The sequence below is a fragment of the Miniopterus natalensis genome, chromosome 15, assembly GCF_054644295.1.
Source record: "Miniopterus natalensis isolate mMinNat1 chromosome 15, mMinNat1.hap1, whole genome shotgun sequence".
Lineage (NCBI taxonomy): Eukaryota > Metazoa > Chordata > Mammalia > Chiroptera > Miniopteridae > Miniopterus > Miniopterus natalensis.
The window spans coordinates 31,831,893-31,852,940 of NC_142095.1; the positions used below are offsets into that span (position 1 = coordinate 31,831,893).

Below are 21,048 nucleotides of genomic sequence, written 5' to 3' on the forward strand. Positions count from 1 at the left end.
GTTCTCCATTGTCTCCTAATGCCTGGCCCAAGAAGTGTTCAAGAAGTACTTGTTAAATTAACAGATGATGTCTGGACATACAAAATAGATGGTCACTCAAGTCACAAATGTGGCCTCCTTATTAGGGTGAGGTTCAGAACAGAAGACCTGCCTTGCTGCCCAGGATGGGGAGGCACCAAGATGGTGGAACATCAAGAAAGATGCAAGAGAATGTTCTCAGACATAGCAGGTCAACAAGACTGTGATGCTTATTCAAGTGACTCAGGTCAATCTGCTTTCATGCTTATCTTCCAGCTCAGTTGAGGAGTACACACAGTCCCCACAATGGGAACCATATGGCACACAACCTTGTCTTTGAAAGCCCAAGAAATTGGGGAATGACATGTTGGCAAGTTAGATCTTAGCATTCTTTCTTTACAGCACTTAGAGTGCATCACAGCCAGCAGAGCCCCAGGATCTTTTTACCGTGTGTTAAGACTATTAAATCTACCTCCTGGAAGGCCCAACTTCAAAAGAAAGACCAACAATTTTCTGTAAACCAAGGAACCAAACGACCAACTTCTATGGTTTATATCAATTTCTATTGGATGGAATGGCTTCACAAGCTTTTAAAGATTTACGTGATGTGGTAGTTAACTGGTTTTCATGTGTCTCAGAGAAGCATTTGAAGGCATTTTCTATTTATCAAAAGCTAAAGATGGTTCATTCTTTCTCTGAATAAATTTAACTTATGAATACATTAATGAAGAATATGTTTTTGAATGTAGCTTTTTCCTGGGTGTATTAATACTCTGCTACCTAGTTTACGCTCTTTCTGTCCCCCACTCCACCTTTTATTTTCTGTCTCCCCTTCCATTCCTGTTTCTCCCTTTGTCTTCCCCTGTCTCCATCTGTCTGCCTCTTAATCTCCTCCATTTGCTCCTTAATCTCTCCCCTTCTCTGTCCTTCCGCACTTGTATCTCGCCCTTTCTTCCTCTTCTGTCCCTTGGTGTCCCTCATCTCTTCCCCTTGGTGTGTCTTCTCTGATCCTCTGTCTCCCCCACTCCTCTAATTTCTACCCCTCATTTCCCCCTCTTCTCACCCTTAGTCTCCTCACCTCTATTTCTCCCCTCTCTCCAACTCAGTCTGTTGCTGCAGTAGCAGTGAGCTAGGGGCAGAGCATACGGAACCTTCTTCAATACATGGCCATGAAGGAAATTGAGAATCAGTTACTATATCTTCACAATGGTAGAAAAGTGTTCTTAAAAGCCTCATCCAATATGCATTGTTGTAAACCTTGTAAATAGTTAAAAAGAAGCCAATGTTTGATAAATTTGGCAAACTAGCCATATGAGGAGTTGGCTTTAAGCTCATCAGCTTTAAGCCCATAAAAAGAAATCCATAGGAGCTTCTGAATCTTCAGATTCTTATCTATAATCAAGGTCTCTATAACAGCCCTCTCCTAGAAGGTATTTAGGGCAGAAAGCCTGGTTTCAACTGGATTTTGTGCAAGCCATCGGTCACTGATTCTTTGCTGAATGGGCTGGGGCTGAGTTATCTCATATGAATTTAGTCCCTCATAAATTCAAAAATTAATCCAATCATTCAGACAGGAGTGGGAATAGCAGGCTGATACAGTGGAAAGGAAGAACATTTCAGAATCAGATCTTACAGCTGGTCCTTAACCTCTCTGTGATCCAGTTTGCCTATTTGTGAAAACATGGAAATCTCCTTCACGAGACTGCTATCAAGGTTAAGTTAGATAATGGTGGTAAAGCATGAAGCCCGGCACATAGCATATACTCATGTATGTTTGAAAACGACATATGAGTTCCCTCTGTGTACCAACCAAACTACAAGCATCATAAACACTGTATATGATAATGCATGGACCTTGTTCTTTATGCTCTGACAATTTATGTTGATCGTTTCTTGTTCTTGTCAAACTCAAATCCAGGTTACTCTGACCCAAAGTCAGAGCTCATAACCACTTCTCTTCACTAGTTGCCTTAACTGTTCATCAACATAAATAATGAGCACTTAGCCATTTGTCTGCGTAGAATGGTCTTTTTAGGTGTTCCTTGGTCCTGAGGGATCCTAGGGAAGAATGCTTTCACTGGCCTTCTGAGAAATGTCTGCTGACCTGGAAACAGACCAGCTGCAGCTTCTAAAACCAGGATAAAAGTCTCTTTAGCTCCCACAGTTTTGAGCAAGAAGAGCTTTTGGGGATGCAAAGCAGAGTGAGTGTGAAGCTAGTTTTGAAAAGTAGGTCCTTTTCTAACGCCATTTACAAATGTGATCAGAAACCAAAGAGAAACCCTATATGAGCTCTTGTAACATTTGACAGTAATTTCAGTACATCTCCATCCAAGAGACTCAGAATAGTAGACCTGGGTAAGTCAAAATGATAACAGTATACTTTTAAATATCATATTTTAAGTAGGTAAAAAATCTCTGATTTTAGCAGATCATGCAAACAGGAACACAAGACACAAAATGCCAGCTTACATGGACACCCCATTTGCTACACATATTACAGTTTAGCATCAAGTTTTAAAATATAAGTCACCAACAGATTACAACATGAACACCAAGTAAAATTGTATGTTTCCATGCCTTTACTAGTTTTACTTGAGAGATGTGACTGTAAAAGAACATGACCATGTTTGGACAAACACAGCAGAACTCACAGATAAGTAGCACACTGTCCCTTCAAAGTATCACCTTCAATGGCCACAGGCATATTCTACATCAGCTGTTCCTGCTCACAACATATTCTTTTGAGAATTGCTACCACTCTCAAGAATTTTGTGTGTGTGCATGTGTGTGTGTGTGCGCGCTTGTACTCATAGGACAAATATTTGCTTTTGGGAGAAAATGTGTTACGATGAACGGGAACCCCACAGGGTTTTCATTCTAGTTCTCTCACATAACTAGCTATGTGATCTTGGGCAGCTTATTTCACCATGTTGCACCTCAGTTTGTGTCTCTCCTCACACCACCCTCCTGTTGTAGGGTGTGATGGGGCTTAAATGAGATAAACCTGGCATAGTACTCAAGAAATACAGCTTTCTTCTCCCATTCCCTTTTTAAAAATGTTTAATGTGAAACCATTAAAAAATTTCTTTTTCTTTTTAGGGCAGCTTTTATCATCATTTTTTTTAATAGCTAAAAGGAATGTGGGGTTGAAAACGATGGGTGTGCAAGCTGCCCAATTTCCTATCAACTCTGAGCCATGTGTGAGGGAGAAATAATAAGGCAGAATTTCCAGGGCGGTTCAGACACTGGTTCTGAAGACAGCTGTAAAAGAGGCTCAGAAGAGAGGTATTCTGAGAAGTGGCAGTCACAGTAGAATAGCTGTTATGCCTCTCAAGGTGACCCTTGGAAAGGGACAGTATCTCTGCATGTGTAAGGTCTCTGCACAGTCATATAGCTCCATTCCAGAAAGGAGCTGGAGTTCTAACTCTCCAGTGGAACTCTACCCATGAGTCCCTTCAACTGCCAATTAATTCAAGTCTGGAAGCTTGAATTACAGTGAGAGTAGGAGTGCTCATCCAGATTCGATTCTCTTGGAAATATTCTCTCTTGTACTCAGAGTACATTCTCTGCTGACCACTATTTGCAGTTCTTTCGATGGTGCCTAAGAACTTTCCAAATGACCCAGCCCCAAGGACTATTGTTTTGACTCCAGAAAGCCCAGGAACCTGGCAACGCACAGGCCTTCCCCCTCCATTTTCTTCAGGGACAACCTAAATATCACTTTGTCGCATCTCCCTGCAGCCTCCCTTAGGAGCGAATGTGCAGAATTTTCTTGAATGTTTTCTTGAAGTTCTCATTGCACAAAGGGTAGATGAGGGGGTTCAGTGTGGAGTTGATGTAGCCCAGCCAGATAGTGAACATGTGCACATGTTCGTTGCAACAGCTCTCGCAGAAGGCAACGACCATGAAGAAGATGAAGTATGGGATCCAGCAAAGGATGAAGGCTGCCATGATAAAACCCAGTTGTTTGGCGGCCTTCCGCTCTCGGTACATGTGCAACCCAGATATATACTGTCTTGAATGCGAGCGGAGCCTCTTCCAAGTGAACTTGATGTAATCGAGGCCTGTGCTGGACTCACTTCTCGGTTTGCCTTTCCCCAATGCTGACTCTGTGGGGGTGTCCGAGTCTGTTGGAGTGAAGGACTGGCTATCGCCTAGGGTCTGATCCTCTGATATCTCACTGGCCCCATGCATAGTCATGCTCTGCGCATCTATCTCAAGCTGGCTTTGGCTCTGGCTCTGGTCAGTGGTTATGTAGCCTGTGCCACTTCCTTCCGCCTCAGTCTGTGTTTGCACAGTATTAAGTGGGAGGCAATGAAGTTTGTCCACTTCTTCATCATCCTCTTGGCTGCAGACACCTGGAGATTTCATCTCCTTTGGGTCTTGGGATGGTGGCTTCAAGACCGGTCCATCACCAGCAACTTTCTGTTTCTTTTTCAGAACCTCCCAGAGAGACTTCTTCCCTGGTTTCTTGGCCCCCATCTTGGGGCTCTCTGGCTTCAGCTTAATTTCAGAAAAGGAAGGGAGGGATCTGTTGATGAGGTCCCGGTGCTGACAGTGCTGCCGGACAGCCTTGTAGATTTTGGCGTAGAACCAGAGCATGAGCAAGGTAGGCAGGTAGAAGTTGATGATGGCGGTCATGATCTTGAACCAGAGGACATTGTAGAAGTCTGTCTCACATTTGTCCCTCTGTTGCCCTGAGATCTGCGGCATGAAGTGATGCCAGCCCAGAATAGGAATAATCCAGAGGAAGGAGAGAAACCAGGCTCCCACGATGATGGCCAACGCTCGGGTCTTGGTGCGGTACTTCAGGTATCTGAGGGGCTGCTGGACAGAACGGTAGCGATCAATGCACAAGATGAAGACACTGAAAATAGATGCTGTGCTGGCCACGTAGTCCATGGAAAGCCAAAAGAGGCAGAGAGGCCAGCCCAGGGACCACTTGGTCATGAAGAGGTAGAGGATGTTCATGGGCATGACAACAGCTCCCACAATCAGGTCCGCCACCGAGAGGCTAACGATGTACAGGTTCCCCACGGTGTGCAGCTTCCGCTCGCTGCGCACAGCACACAGGACCAGCAAGTTGAGCATCACTGTGACCAAGGAGATGGTGCTCAGGACTACCACCAGGGGCATTAGCTGGGAGATGGGCATGGTGGTCCTGTTCCTTTCACACATCTTATCTTCTAAGATGATGGAAGAGTTGGGAAAGGTCATTGACAAAAGAGCAACCTCCAGCTATGGCTCACTCCCTGGGAAGAAAGACAGAAGGATTAAGGTTAGGTCTTGGTGATCAACGGTCACTTAGTACCATCACATTGATCAGACTGGGGTTGTATGTGATCAGGGGCAGTGGACATTGCTGGTTACCTACAGCTTATACCCCCTTCTTTCTTGTCATTCATTCCTTCTTTCATTTAATGACTATTTACTGAATTTCTGCCATTGTTCTGGGTGTTGGAAATATATCAGTGAACAAAACAAAAATCTATGCCCTCAAGATGCTTGCATTCTAGTGAGGGAGTTGGACAAAAACAAGGTGAAGTTTGTATAAGTCCCACGTTGCACGTGTTCTGGAAAGGTGGGCTGCATCATGATTGGTTTAAGCTGAATACGGTGCTCTAGTTCCTCATTGCCAGTGGCTGGTCTAGGGGTGGGCATGAGACACAACTGTGGCCAAGGAAGTAAACGGGAAAGTCTCTTGGCAAAGGTGGGATTCTGGAAAGTGCTTCCTCTCCGGAAAATGAGCAAAACAAGGAAAAACATTGTTTCCCACTTTGCTGCTTTCTTCCTCACAGGAAGTGATGCTTGGGGCTATGGAGGTCATCTTGGGGCCATCGGGGAAATGCTAAGAAAAACGCTGAGATGACAACCCAGAGAGTCCTATTATAGTTGAGATGCTGAACAGAACCTGGAATCTTCTTCCTTCACACTGGTTATTATGGGAAATAATGAAATATCTTCTTTGCTTAAGAAACTATTGCGGGAGTTTTTACTGACAACTAAAAGCACCCCTAACTGATATGGAAGAGGCTCCAAGGGTACACAAAGCAGGAAATAAGTTGAGCCCATTTCCTTAGACAAATGGTTCTCAAATGGGGAGAGGGTTGTTACTTGAGAAAGCATATTTATTATTATTTTACTTTTATATTTGAAAAACATTTTTATGACATAAAACTATACATTGCTAGCGGGTCTATACTGAGAACAGATTGTATCCTGTTATTGGTGATCACCAGTTGGGGTGGGAAGTAAAAGTAGGTATTAAAACTTCCAGATTTTTTATATTCATCAAAAAGTGACATGAGTTTAAAGAAAACTGAGAAACACAGAGATCATAAATCTTTTTGAATAATTTAGGGGAAAAAACTAGTTTTACATTAAGGCAAAGCCAGATAAATTCCTGAGTATAAGGCCAAATTCATATTTTTTAAGATAAATATCATGACCCCAAGGCATTTGGTCCTTGAGGAAGGAACCTGTTGAGTTAGTTTACTGGAAAAGCACCACTGGGTGGCACTGATTTTGCCCCAGCTCTGCCACTAATTTTCTGAGTGATGTCTCAGCCTGTGTTTTCTCATTGGTCAAATGTGAAAGGTAGGGTAGGTGATCACTAAAGGCTTTTCCAGGTCTCCTTTTTAGAGTCTTGCTTTAGGTATTTTTCCACGTTCTTCTCAAGCTCTGAACAGCCAGGCAGAGCAACCCTCAGACTTCTCTGAGTGTGCTTCCTCTGACTTTTTCAAGAACTTGTTCTTCTCCTCCTGTGGCCCAGTCCTGCCCTCTGCCCCTCTCACTCCATGCTGTCAGCCTCACAGGCCTTATGCACTCACCCCGGTTCACCCCAGCCATCACCTCTGTGTGGACAACTCCCAAATCTACAGCTTCAGTCTGTATCTTTCTGTACTTCTCCATCCAATACTCAGTCAATAAATTGGAGCTTCACCTTCAGCCCTGACCAAACTGAAACTCCTTGGAATTGCCCACAGTCACCTTAGGAAGGCTAAGGCGGCATCCTCTCACGGATTTTATTTGTTATTGTTTTGATTGGAAGAAAGCAGGAAGCGGTTTCCTAAAACACTGCCAGAGCTTTGCATTCCCAAGGCAGCCCTAGTGAGTGAGAAGCAGGATGGTCCGAAATATCTCAGCTTAGAACTTATTCATTCAACAGACTGTTACTGGTGAACACTCCCTTGCAGCTCAGTGATCTGTTTCAGGAACGAGCAAATCCACTTTGGTCTTAAACCACGGGATTCCGAAGGAGGGTCCCTGGAAAGGCAACTGCAGTACCCACGCTGCATACACATGGCACTTGGAGGCTACCCCTCCCTGAGCAACGCTGACGGCTGGGGGTGGGGGGGTCAGAAGAGGAGGGGGAAGCTTGAGGGAACATGTGACTCCAGCACTGAGCCTGAAAAAATGGGCCCTACAGGGCGGGCAGCCAAGAGGACAGCAGGAGTGGCCACATCATGACTGGCTGAATAATCTGTGGGCCCAGTGCCAATTAAAAATTAAAATATTATTAAGAATTTCAAGATGGAGACAGCAGAACTTTAAACCAAACTCTGGGATCCTGTGCCCAGGGCCTGTGTGGCTGCCCAGGTCATACATAGGCTCATTAAGTCCTTCCTAGACTCTCCTCCTCTCACCTAATCTCTGAACAGACCCTACTCAGTGAGATAACTAATGTTATGGCACTCTGGCACAGGATGGAGGTACTTGGGGACACAGATCCTCATTTCACCTCATGCCACCAAGAGGCCACACTCCTCTCAGTCTGTCCAGACACCACTGGGTTCTGAGGTACCCTCTCTAGGGTCAAGACCAAGCCTTCAGAGGTGGTGCTGGCTGGTGAGAAGATGTGCTCTGAGGAGACAGAATAGGAGCTAGAGGAGGCACACTGGACAGGGCATTTTGAGAAGAAAGGTAGGAGGAGCCTGTAGGTTCTTTATTGCATTGTGTCCATAGTGAAGCAAGTGATGGAGAGAGAACGCTCTCACCTTCTCACCCAGGCTCTGCCACTTGATGGGTTGTGGGGAACCTGAGAAAACAGTCAGGTCCCCAATTTCCTCAGCTGTATTATAGGAAAATATTATGACCTCTTTCCCTGGACTGTTGAGGATCACTGGAGATAGTGGGGTGGGGCAGTCAGCTCAGGCTCAGAGCGGCCATACAGCCAGGAAGCAGTTGGCGAAGCCAAGACTCAAACCTAGGTCTATCTAACTCAGAGTTTCTCCGCCCTCATTCTACATTTGAACTCATAATTCTTTGTTGTGGGGGGCTGTCATGTGCATTGGCTGGATGTTTAGCAGCATCCCTGGCTTCTACTCACTAGATGTCAGTAGCACCTCTCTCCCATTTCCAGTCATGACAACCAAAAATACCTCTAGACATTGCCAGATATCCACTGGGGGGCAAAATGATCCTTTGTTTAGAACCGCTGAGCTAACTGAAGAATATGCACCCTGAACTACTAAAGAACACGGCTCTCAGCTCAAGGTAAGGAAGACTTTCTAAAAGTAAATGTTATCTAACAATGCAGTGAATTGCCTTGAGAGATACTATGCTTCCCATCATGGGAGGTATGCAAGAAGAAGTGGCCTGGGTCTGATTCCAAAATACTCCCACTTTCCTACAGGTAATTATTTTCCAAAGTAAAACTTGCAGGCGTTGGGTTTAGATAAAAGAGACTGTTGGGCAAGGATCTCTGCTGATAGCCAGAAAGGGCAGGCAAGAGGAACTGGAGGGTTTGGAGAGATGCTCCCCCGTGGCTTCATCCCCTCCACTTCCCCTCCCAGTTCAGCACTGCTGGTCCTCAGATGGCTCGGAACTCATTTGAGTGGTAGAACAGGGCAGCAATTAAGAACGCAGGTGCTTTATAAACCACTAAACCTCTGCTCTAATCCTCTCTCTGCCCCAATGAGCTGGTCCAGACTTCACCAAGACTCAGTTTTCCTCACCTCTAAAATGGGGATAAAGTAAGCACTTAGTGCCTGACGTACAGGAAGTGCTCAATTAATTAATAGTAGCTGTTGTATTTTCTTCCATTTCTTGGTGAGTGACACAGGGATCCCACAGCCGGCTCAGTCTGGTTCAGGGGAATTATCCTTGATCTTTCCCTGTTTTTCACTATGGCAGAAACTGCTAACAGTCTTCTAATATCAGTTCTCCTCTGCTTAGGAATAGACTTCTGCTTTTAGCTGAGTACATGGCTGTCTGCAATAGAGACTACATTTCCCAGGCTCCTTTGCAGCTGGAGATTACCATATGACTAAGTTCCAAAGAAATGAAAATAAAAATGTAGTTTGCAACTTTCTGAAGGCAGCCTTAAAGGGAGGATTTGTTCTTTTCTTTGGCCCTTCTTTCTTCCAGGTGGCTGGAATGTTGACAGGATGAATAGACTTTAAGCAGCCATGAGAAAGAGCCACAAAATGAGAAAGGTACAGTTATAATTTGGAAAAAGTTGAGGTCTCTGATGATAATGGGGCTGCCTTACCAGCCAGGACTCTCTACTACTGGGTTAGCTTGGATTTTCTATCACACACAGCCAACAGAATCATCCTAACTGATACACTGCTCTGCTTTTAAGAACTTTGTCAATTAGCTTGAAAAGAAAGACATAAGATAAACAGCATCAAAAATTAAATTAGCCTGGCCAGCATGGCTCAGTGGTTGAATGCTGACCTGTGAACCAGGAGGTCAGGGTTTGATTCCCAGTCAGGGCACATGCCAAGGTTGTGGGCTCGATCCCCAGTAGTGGCGGGCATGAGGCAGCCAATCAATGATACATCATTGATGTTTCTATCTCTCTCTCCCTCTCCCTTCCTCCCTCTGAAATGAATAAAAACATATTTTAAAAAATTAAATTAAAAATTCGAGAATTCAACTGGGACAAGTGTGATGACTCAGGTAAGATGAAAGCAGGTGGCAGGACAGAGGAGGAAGACACAGCTTCTCCCAAGGCAGAGTGTTGATGTCAAGAAGGACATCAGAAAAGGGGTGATGTGAGAGCTGGGCTTTGATGGATGAGTAGAAGTTCACCAGGAAGAAGGAAGAGGAATTTAAGGCTGAGTAAATGAAAGAATAAAAGTATAGAGCTGAGTTCAATGAATTAGGAGAGAATTGTCATAAGTGACTGGAGTGTAGAATGATGAGTCTGGAAAGACATGCTGGGGCCAAGGTGTAAGGAAGCTCTTCTACACTGTGTGCCTTTGCTTGTGCTGGGCTCCTTGCCTGGAGCATCCTTTTGCCTTGAAGCTCTTAGTGCTCCTCTCTGTGTGTACCCACAGCACTTCTAACAGTGCTCTTTATGTCACTTATCTAATCATTCCTTCTTCAGCTGGTTCTCCCTGACTAAAAAGGGTGCAACTCTAGGGCATGCAGCGTGTCCATTACTTCTGTTTCTGATTTGTGACACCCATGACGATCAAGGGGATGCCCCCTCCTTGATGGCAGGGACCACACCTTTTCACCTATTGCCATTCTCCTGTGCTGGCACCAGGCTGGCACGCGATCGATACTCAAGAGAGGTTTTGTGGTTGAATTCTGAGGAAATGAGACCCAAATGGATAAAGAAGACACAGGGAGAAGGACCTAAGTGCAGAAGGTGTGGGCATATTTTTCACAATGATGTTTAAACCAACAAAAAACTTGAGATAAGATTTATCCTATTGATGAATATTGATACCTTTCTGCTAACTTTCTTATTTTTTCCTGGAAATTTGATTATTAGAAAATCCGTTCATGGTAATCCAAAGCATGAATAAGGGGTTATGCATAAAGATGCTCATTGCAACATTGTTTATGATAGGAAATAATCTGATATTTGGGAATGAAATATATTATGGGATAGCTACAGAACATGCAGCCATTGATAATCACATCTGTGGAGCCCCAGTATGATATGGGAAAATGCTTATAAGGAGATTAAATTTATAGAAGACATTGTTTGTGCAGGATGATGCCAATTCTATTAACTAACAGAGTGAGAGCAAGGGTGAGTCCCTCTTATGTTAATACTGGTTTCCTCTGGGTAGTGGATGTTTATTATCTTTGGTATTTCCCAAGATTTCAACTATGAGAACATCTTGGTTTTATAATAGGGAAAATAAGAACTAACTGAACTCATTAAAAAAAAAAAAAAAAAAAGGTTTAGCCTGGCTGGGCATGGCTCAGTGGTTGAGCATCGACCTAGGATCCAGGAGATCTCGGTTGGATTCCCAGTCAGGGGTGTGCAGGAGGCAGCCGATCAATGACTCTCTCATCATTGATGTTTCTATCCCTCCCTCTCTCTCTTTCTCTCTCTCTTCTTTCTGAAATCAATAAAGAAAAAAAAAGGTTTATTCTATTGGGAAAGATCTTCTAAAATGAAATGCCTTCCACATTCTTAGCACATCTTTTATTTTCTTGGTAAAAAGTGAGAGTTTGGGATTCCTTTCTTAATATATTCTAACCTGCCTCATCCACCACTTCCCATTCCAAACTGCTCTACTTTCTGCCATATTTGGTATTGTAGTCGAGTAAGTCAGAATATTAATTTCTTTTTCTAATTCTGAGAAAAAGGCATCATGCATGAAGGTGCCCCAAATACTGCATATTCTCATGAAGTCTGGTCAGAGCATAATTTCCATAAAACATGCAGGATTATCAGCGCCACTGGCTGTGGTGCAGAGAGCAGACTGTAAATGTCAAAATCCCCTTTCGAGTCCAGTGCTGCAGGATTTAGACTTAGAATCTAGGCAGTGCTGGGTTAAGAGTTATCCTCTGGATAAGATGCAAGAGGCATATGACTTTGTGGGCAGGCAGTGGCCCCATGAGCTTTTCGATGCGTGGAGGCACACCTTTAAATGTCTATGGTTTCAGGAATAAAAATTACTACAGGGGGACTGTCTGTGGAACAAGAGGGAGTGGTGGGGACTGGAGAGTATAATCTCTGAAGAGTCCAGGTGCCACTCAGATGCCACCAAGTGCTACAAGCCCAGATCTGCCTATTTTAAAAATGAAAGATAAGAGCTGGATTTTCAGATGAAATCTTATAGTTTTTAAATGTTGTAAATTATTCAATTGTTTCATTTGTTTCCATGAACACTTGAACACAGGTCAAGAAAAAACAAATTTTGGGGCCATGACCTGTGAGCCCAGAGCTGGAAAAGTCAAGCTAGTTTACCAGAGATCCAGAATGCTGAACTGACTCAGGAGTAGACACCTTTGGGGGTATCTGCTCAGCTTACAACAAGAGTCCTTCTCTGAGAACTATCATCCATCCAGGGGTGAGCGTGGCAGCCAAAGTTATACTACACAACCCTGACCCCTAGGGCATGTGCAATTGGACCAGAGGTTGTCATTTGACCCAAAATGGGCCAATCGGTCCATTGTTTTCTTCTTCTAGAAAAATGGAATTGGGACTGTGTGCAGTCAAGACAGTCTGTTGGTCTTGTGAACTGACATGGCGGGGAAGTGGGGTCTGAGGCTGCCATGGAGCAGGGGTGTTGCTCATCTCCAGGCATGCTGAAGTGGTGGGAGGGATGGAGGAAGGCAGCTGACCCACGCAATGATCGTGTGCCGGAAGAAGTGATATCTATGTGTACAAAGATGAGTTTAGACCTTTACCTCACACCATACATAAAAATTAACTCTAAATTGATGACGATCCTAAATGTAACAGCTAAACCTCTTAAACTCTTAGAAGAAATCATAGGAAAAAAGCTTTGTGACCTTTAGTTGGGTAAAAATTTCTTAAATAAAATACCAAAGTCACGATAAGTAAAGAAAAAAAGTTGCTAAACTGGACTTCATCAAAATAAAAATGTTTGTGCTTCAAAAGGCACCACTAAAAAAGGGGAAAGTTAGAGAATGGCTGAAAATATTTATTATATAGCTGACATATCTGAGATGTCCTGAATGTATAAAGAACTATTCCAACTCAATAGAAAGAAGACAAATAACCCAATTAAAAAATGGACACTGGATTTGAATAGACATTTCACCAAAGAAGATACAGGAATGGCTCATAAGCTCATTAAAAGATGCTCAACATAATTACTTACCAGGGAAATGCAAATCAAAACCACAATGAGATACCACTTCATACCCACTAGGATGGCTGTAATTTAAAAAGACGGACAACAAGTGCTAAAGAGGATGTGGAGAAATTAGAGCCCTCATACACTGCTGGTGGGACTGTAAAATGGTACAGCCACTGTGGAAAAGCCTGGCAGTTCCTCAAACAGTTAAACATAGTTAGCATATGACCCAGTGATTTCATATGTACATATATACTCAAGAGAACTGAAACATATCTTCACAAAAAATTTGTATGTAAATGTTCATAGCATTATTCATACCAAGCTAAAAAGTGGAAACAACACAAATGTTCATCAGTTAGTAAGTGGATATTCAAAATACAGTATACCCATGTGATGAAAGACTATCAATAAAAAGGAACAAAATACTGATATATGCTACAACATGGATGCACTCCAAAAACATCATGCTAAGTGAAAGAAGCCAGACATAAAAGGCAATGCACTGTATGATTCCATTTATGAGAAATGTCCAGAATAGGCAAATCCACTAAGACAAAAAGTAGATTAGTGGTTGCCTGGGGTAAGAGTTGGGAACTAGAAGGGATCTCTTGAGACTGATGGCAATGGTCTAAAATTGGATTCTGATGACCACTGTACAACTCTGTAAATTTAATAACAATTGAATTGTATGATTCACTTAAAATGGGTTAATTTTATGGTGTGTAAATTATACCTTTATAAAGTTGTATAAAAAAATTCAGTGGCCCAAGAAAGAAGCTGGCTGGATTTCCATATCTCTGTTTTTAAAATCTGTTTATGTATATCAGTTGCTCCCCAAAATGCCTACCAGGCTCTAGTTTTGTTTGTTTTTTAAGGAAATAAAGAAGTATTAGACAATATGGATGAAACTAAGGGTGGGTGCTAAAGAACCACTCCTGAGGAGGCACAAATTTGACTCTGAGTTTCCCAAAAGGCAGAGAAAAGAAGGAAATAGAACTAAATGAAAGATTCTAGTGTCATTTAAATGAAAGCAAACTAATGGCTTAGCAGAAGGACAACTTTAGCTGGTACTAAGTTTTTGATTACGTGTACCTCGTGATTTCTTGTAAAGGTGACACAATGACTTCTGACTTAATCATCAGGAGTGGAATTATGGAAATAGCTCAGTTACATCAGCTCTCTTCTCCTGTACCTCTAGGATGGCTCATTCTTTAATTTGGTTTAAGTATTGGGAGGTTGAATATGTTTGATTATCTGCTCTTCCTAACCCCCATCCATGGTGTGACAGGCTGGGATTTTAAAGATTAGGAAAAAAAAATTAGGCACAGGAAAAGGAAGCTGAAGGATAATTATCACTAAATGGCAAGCAAGACAAGTATATAAAGCCCAGCTCTGTTATCTCTTACCATCTGGCCTTAAAAAGCAATGAATAGAAAGAAAAGTAATATCTCAAAGACTTTCTGCATACCAGCATTGGGCTGGGAGGTTTTCCGGGTTGACTCATTTAATCTTCACAGTGCTGGTGACCTCACAATTAAAGAATCACTTTTGCGCCCATTTTAAAGATGTAGAAACAGGGGCTTCTAGAGTTTATAGGCCTGGGTGCCCGGCACTAAGATCTAAGAGTGACTGAAGATCAAGTTTCACTTAAAGGCCCAAGTGACACCACTTTCTAAGACCTTTGAATGAGCTTCAGATCCCCACCTCTTGCCTTTCACTCACCCTTCTTCTCACTATGGTAAAAAAGAGAGGGACGTCAATAAATGCTAAAAAAAGATTTCATGGAATTGGAAATATGAATATCTGCGCTAACATTAGACAAGGACACAGTAAACACAACACCAGGCCCAGCACACACACACACATATTATTTCAGGACATGATGAATAATGCTTTCTTTTGTGTTCCAAGTCCCTGGAGATTAAGCCTTGAGGAAGGCACTTTCAAAGACCAAAGTCATCCAGGCTGTTCTCTTCCTGAGAGAAAAAGTTATTTGTGATATTTGAAGTAAATAAAAGAGCTGGCAGAGAGAAAGGAGAGGCAGATGTGATGTTTTCAAGAGAGAGCTCCAAGGTAGTGAGGAGTTTCTTTAAGGTCTCTGTCTCCTTCACTCAAGTGACTCAGTGTCAGTGCAGCTGCCACCTAAGCGGCACTCCTGGGGCTCCTCAGCGCCACCTGCTGGTCAAGCCCTCTTGATGGTTCTGAAGCCAGACTTGTGTCTACACTGGAGTATGTACGTACAGGGACACAGGTGAGCGTGAACCAGTCTGGCTGCCAGTTCCATTCTGACATTCATTCATTGCTTCATTCATTCATCTATCCATCCATCCACGCTCCCATCCACCCATCTTATTGCCCCTCCTATCTATCTATCTATCTATCTATCTATCTATCTATCTATCTATCTATCTATCTATCCATCCATCCAAAAGATCTTTATTTAAAGATGTTATCATCAGTAAAAGATAGACACAATCCTTGCCCTCATGGAGTTTACAGTCTATACTGGTGGTTCTCAACTTTGGCTGCCTGGAGAGCTTTTAAAACATACTGAGACATCTGCTTCAGAGAAGGGGAAGTAAAGGTGCTTTTCCCTATTCTTTTGCTAAGTACAAGTAAAAACCCTGGGCCTATTTAAAACAAACATAAGATGACTCTGAAAGGTGGAGAGGCAAAGGCAACCCAGCTGGGAACTCTGGGACCCCCCAAAAATGACACAATGACTATCAGCTCCCTGGGTTTTTGTGCGGCCACATGTATCTGAGACCCTCAGCTGGAGAAGGTGGCTATTCAGAAACTCTGTGCCCATAAGCACAGACAAAAATAAAAGATTCCTCCCCCCCCCCACACACAAAGCCTGTTGTGTCTAGACAAAGGACAGGAAAGGGGCAGCCTAGCAAAAAGAAAACTTCCAGGAAATAAATGCTCTACTGCAGCCAAACACCACAGAAAACACTGGAGCCCCATTCCAATCCTAGCCGGCAAAGGCTAAGTGAGGAGCCAAGATACACCCTTATCAGGCTGCAACAAGGTCACCCAACAGACCAGGGATGGCGTCCCTGGCAGGGAGCTGGGACTTTCATCCCCATCGCGTGAAGACAACCACTGCCTCCCGTCCTCCACAGCATCAGTGGAGGCCACGTGGGGAGCGGTAAGGAGGCACAGCTTACAGCCAGGGATTTATTCCTGGAAGCCTAGTGAGGAGCAAGTACGGCCCCCAACATCACAGAAGCCGAGCAGGAAACCTGGACTTCTCCTCCCACCCTGAAGTAATGAGGCCGTGCATACTCTCTCCACTGCCTCTGCTGCCCCCGCCACAGCACTGTCACATCAAGCCAGATAAAACAGAAGGCTTAAATATGACCCAGTGTCCTGTAACATCCTGAAAATGTCTGCATTTCAGTAAAAACTTACTTGCTATGTCAAAAATGGGAAGATTTCATATGGAATTTTAAAAAAGCAATCAATAGATACCAATGCCAAGATGACAGAGACGTTAGGATTATCTGACAAATATTTTAAAGCAATCATCATAAAAACGCATCAATGTACAAACGCGAACACACTTGAAACAAATGAAAACATAGAAAGTCTCAGCAAAGGAACAGAAGATGAAGAGAAGAACAAATTGGAAATTTTAGAACTGAAAAATCTTATAACTGAAATAAAAACTCAGTGGTTGGGCCTGACAACAGGATGGAGGAAACAGAGTAAAGAATCAGTGAACTGGAAGACAGAACAATAGAAATTAGACAGAACAATAGAGATCACCCAATCTGAACATCAGAGGGAAAATAGATTGAAACAAACAAAATGAACAGAGGCCCAGGGACCTGTGAGACTATAACAAAAGATCTAGCATTCATGTAATATCTTGAGAAGAAAAAGAGTGGGAATATAAAGGTACTTGAAGAAATAAGGGCTGAAAACTTCCTAAATTTGGAAAAGACATAAATCTACAGAATCAAGAAGCCGAGTGAACCTAAAACAGCTCCCCCAAACCCACCCCAAGACACATAATAATTAAACTTCTGAAAACTAAAGACAAAGAAAAAAAATCTTGAAAGCAGCCGGAGAAAAACAATACCTTCCCATGATGATAATGACAACAGATTTCTCATCAGAAAACGTAGCGATGAGAAGGAAGCAACACACTATTTTTCATATGCTGAAAGAAAAGAACTGTCAACCCAGAATCTCACATTCATTGAAAATACCCTTAAGGAATGAAGGGAAATCAACACATTCCTACGAATAACTTGTACAGGCTTGGCATGCTGAAAACAACAAAATGCTGATGAGAGAAATAAAAGATCTAAATAAATGGAGAGCTACATGATGTTCACGGATTAGGAGACTCAGCATAGAAAAATGTCAGTTCTCTCTAAGTTGATGTACAGATTTGATGCAAGTCCTATCCAAATCTCAGCAAGATCTCTTGTAGATATGGACAAGACTATTCTAAAATTTATATGAAAACACAAAAAAACTAGAATAGCTAAAATGATTTTGAGAAAGAAGAATAAAATGAGAGAACTCAGGCTACCTAATTTCAAGGCTTATATAGCTACAGGAATCAAGAGTGTGGTATTGGTGAAGGGGTAGACACAGACCGATGGAACAGGATACAGAACCAAGAAATAGACCCACACAAATGTGCCCAAGAGATTTTTGACCAAGGCACGAAATCAATTAAATTGAGGAGAGGGCCTTTTCAACAAATGGTCCAGGAGCAGTTGGACATCCATAGGACAAAAACTGAACCTTAACCAAAACCTCTAAAAAGTAACACAAAAATGGTCAATAGACTTACATGTAAAACCATAAAAGTTTTAGAAAAATACATTAGAGAAAACTCCAGGGTCTAAGGCTAGGCAAAGAGTTCTTACACTTGACACCAGGAACCAGGGAGGGGCCCAATAAACAGTTACTGGATGCTCCAGAAATATGCTCCAGCTATGAGCGCTGCAGAAAAGCATTTACCTGTGATTTGCTTCTCTGCTCATCTGGTGAGGATGCCTGGGAACAGGTGTCATATCAGAGCTCAGGAGCTTACCCTGGTACTCACCTGGCTATGTTCTTCCTTACTTGGCCAGCCCTCCCTCTCTCTGACTTAAGCCTGGGCTGGCTCTCACCTAGTCAAAAATGAAAAGGAGCTAAAAGCAGCCCAGCAATTAGGCATAAAAATGAAATAAAGACATTCAGACTTGAAAGCAGAGCAAAACTATACCGATGTCTAATCAGAATCTCCCACCCTTGATGCACGATCTCTCTCGATATCTTATCAGGCTCCTCCTGCTCCACCATCCCCCGGTGATATCTGATCACCTGGATTGTCTTCAGTAAGAATCGTGTTAGGTCTGTTAAGCCAGAAATCCCCTCACCCCTGAAGTTTCCTCCGAGTTCTTTTCCATCCATGGACTTCACCCTGTTTGTTCTTTGGCTATAAATTCCTACTGGCCCACGCTGTGTTCAGAGTTGAGTCCCATCTCTCTCTCTCACTGTACAATCCCATTGCAGTGGTCCCAATACCTATAACGATGGTCCTGCATAAAGTCTGCCTTATCATCTTTAACAAAAGTCATTGAATATATATATATATTTTTTTTGGTAACAATACACATACCACAGGGCTTCAGCAAGGATGAAAAGAGATATGTTAGGGGAACAATATACTAAAGAGAACATATGACTGTTCCCCTTTGCTTGCACTGAGAGATGGCATCACCCACAGGTGGGGTGTGAGGATCACCTGGCTGGAACATATTGTTGGTTAGGGGAAGGCTGTTCCCTTCCCCACTGACATCTCCCCGTGTGTCCCCCCAAGACTGGAGGGGATTCATCCTAGAGAGAAGAGTTCCACTCTTCATGGCAAGGGATTAGAGCAGTCATCTTTGTTCACTGTGTGCCTGGCCCATAGTAGGTGCTCAGTATGGATCTACTGAATGAATTTGCTATGTAACTTTGAACCCTTCTCTCAACTTCTCTGGGCCTCCTCTGTCAAAATAGGGGTTGCATTAGATCAGAGGCTTCCAAATGCCCTGCCTTCTTTCTTGGCAATGCAACTGCTGGTTCATGTACAAATGTATACCAAACAGGTAAAAGCAGGCTGCTCTGGCTGGAGCAGAGGAACGGGGGGCTCAGAGCATCATTTGCTTGGCTCTTCCCCTCCCTCTTTGCCCCAGGCTCCCCCAAAGCGCCTTCCGAGCAGAGTTTGATAACAATTAGGTTGATGAATCCTAAAAGCCCTCATAGCTTGAAAATTCACATTGCTCTTTAAGGAACATCTGCATTTTAAGAGAGTGACTCAGAAAAGGGAAAATCCTTTCTTACACATTTGGACAACTATTACTGAGTGTCTAACGTGCTTGAATGTGGAGTGAGGGCCTTAACTGGAAGGGGGACGTAGGGGTCTCTGGATGGGGTGTCTGGATATAAGGGACTGCTTGCTCTGCTGGACACACGTCAGCAGCCAGCGACTGGGACCACTGTCCCTCCCTGTCAGCCTGCCGTCTTTTTCCTTTCTGTTTCAATCCTACTTTTCTCCACCATTTTTTTCCTCTTTCTGCTTTCTAGAACTCACTAAAACCTGCACTCATTATAAACAATTTAAATAGTGCAATGAACTCGGAGGAAGTTGAACAAACGGATGAGTGATACAGGCAAAGAGCCTTAGATTTCAGTATTTTAGCTAAAATCCCACACAACACCTGGGATTTATAATCACATGGGAACCACTTAGCTTCTTATGAAAACAAGCACGGAGGCTAGGAAATGGAAAATAATCATAGCTTTCATAAAAGTTGCCGAGAGAACTTTCCCAATCTGGGGAACTACAGCTGTGAATATACAGCATGTTGGGGTTCCGTGTCCTGGCCCAGTCCTGGCTGCCCCTCACACCCACCCTGTCCCCTGCCTCCTGCTTCTCTGCTATTTCCCCAGTTCCTGAGCCCAGGATATAGGTGTTAAAGAGAAGACCTAGCTGACTATTTGCACCCATTAGTATACCCTGTATAATCAGAGCAACTTCATAGGAATTGGAATAAAGGATTACTGGGCAACTCTAAAGAGAAACTAATACACCCATGCTCACTGCAGCACTACTTGCAATAGCCAAGAGGCAGAAGCAACCCAGGTGCCCGTCAATGGATGAATGCATAAAAAAAGTGTGGCATCCACACAATGGAATACTATTCAGCAATAAAAAAGAAGAAAGCCCTGTTACACGCTTCAACATTGATGCACCTTGAGGACATTATGCTTAGTGAAATGAACCTGTCACGAAAGGACAAATACTATATAATTCCACTTACATGAGGTCCCTAGAGTAGTCAGACTCCTACAGACAGAAAGTAGAATGATGGCTGCCAGGGGCTGGGTGGGGGGAGGGATGGGGAGTAGTATTTAATGGGCAGAGAGTTTCAGTTTGGGAAGATGGAAAAGCCCTGGAGGTGGGTGGTGGTGACCATGGCACAGCAGTGTGAATGTACTTAATGCCACTGAACTGTACACTTTAAAAATGGCGAAAGTAGTAAATTTTTATGTTATGTATATTTTACCACAATTATTAAAAAAATAAACAAACAAATAAATAAGAACTGAGCAGCTCCTCCCAGCATTCTGAGGGGATCTGACATGAAAGGATTTGTCAATTGAAAGGGGTCTTTAGAGGAAACCTTCCTGGGAATTTGGGATAGGTTGAATGGAAGTGTCTTCTAGTAGGTGCCCATGCACTGGCTGATTATTATACATGAAGTTAAGTTTTCTTATGAACTCTTATTCCCATGTTCAGATATTTCAGGGAGCAGGGGCTTCAGTGCTCTGTCTGACCTGATTTCTGCTGGTCTGCTCCATGAAGGAGCCAGGGATTGGCCAGCTGTCTCTTTCATGCTCCTGGGGAAGCGGGATTCTGAACGAAAGCCCACTTTTCATAAAAAGTGAAACTTCGCTGGGCAGGTAATCCTTCCTTCCCTGAGGTTGCTGTACTTACCCTCCACTTGTCTGTTAA

General features: G+C 43.2%; 1 protein-coding gene across 1 annotated transcript; it reads right to left on the reverse strand.

The window, feature by feature from the left end:
• Positions 1 to 3,714: 3,714 nt before the first annotated feature.
• On the reverse strand, positions 3,715 to 5,235 carry HRH1 (histamine receptor H1). Its single transcript, XM_016209968.2, has one exon. The coding sequence runs from the start codon at positions 5,233 to 5,235 to the stop codon at positions 3,766 to 3,768; it is 1,470 nt and encodes a 489-aa protein (XP_016065454.2). The 3' UTR covers positions 3,715 to 3,765.
• Between the last annotated feature and the right edge of the window lie 15,813 nt (positions 5,236 to 21,048).

Excerpts from the sequence above, each read along its gene's own strand:
- HRH1 (XM_016209968.2), bottom strand. The coding sequence starts at position 5,235 with ATGACCTTTCCCAACTCTTCCATCATCTTAGAAGATAAGATGTGTGAA.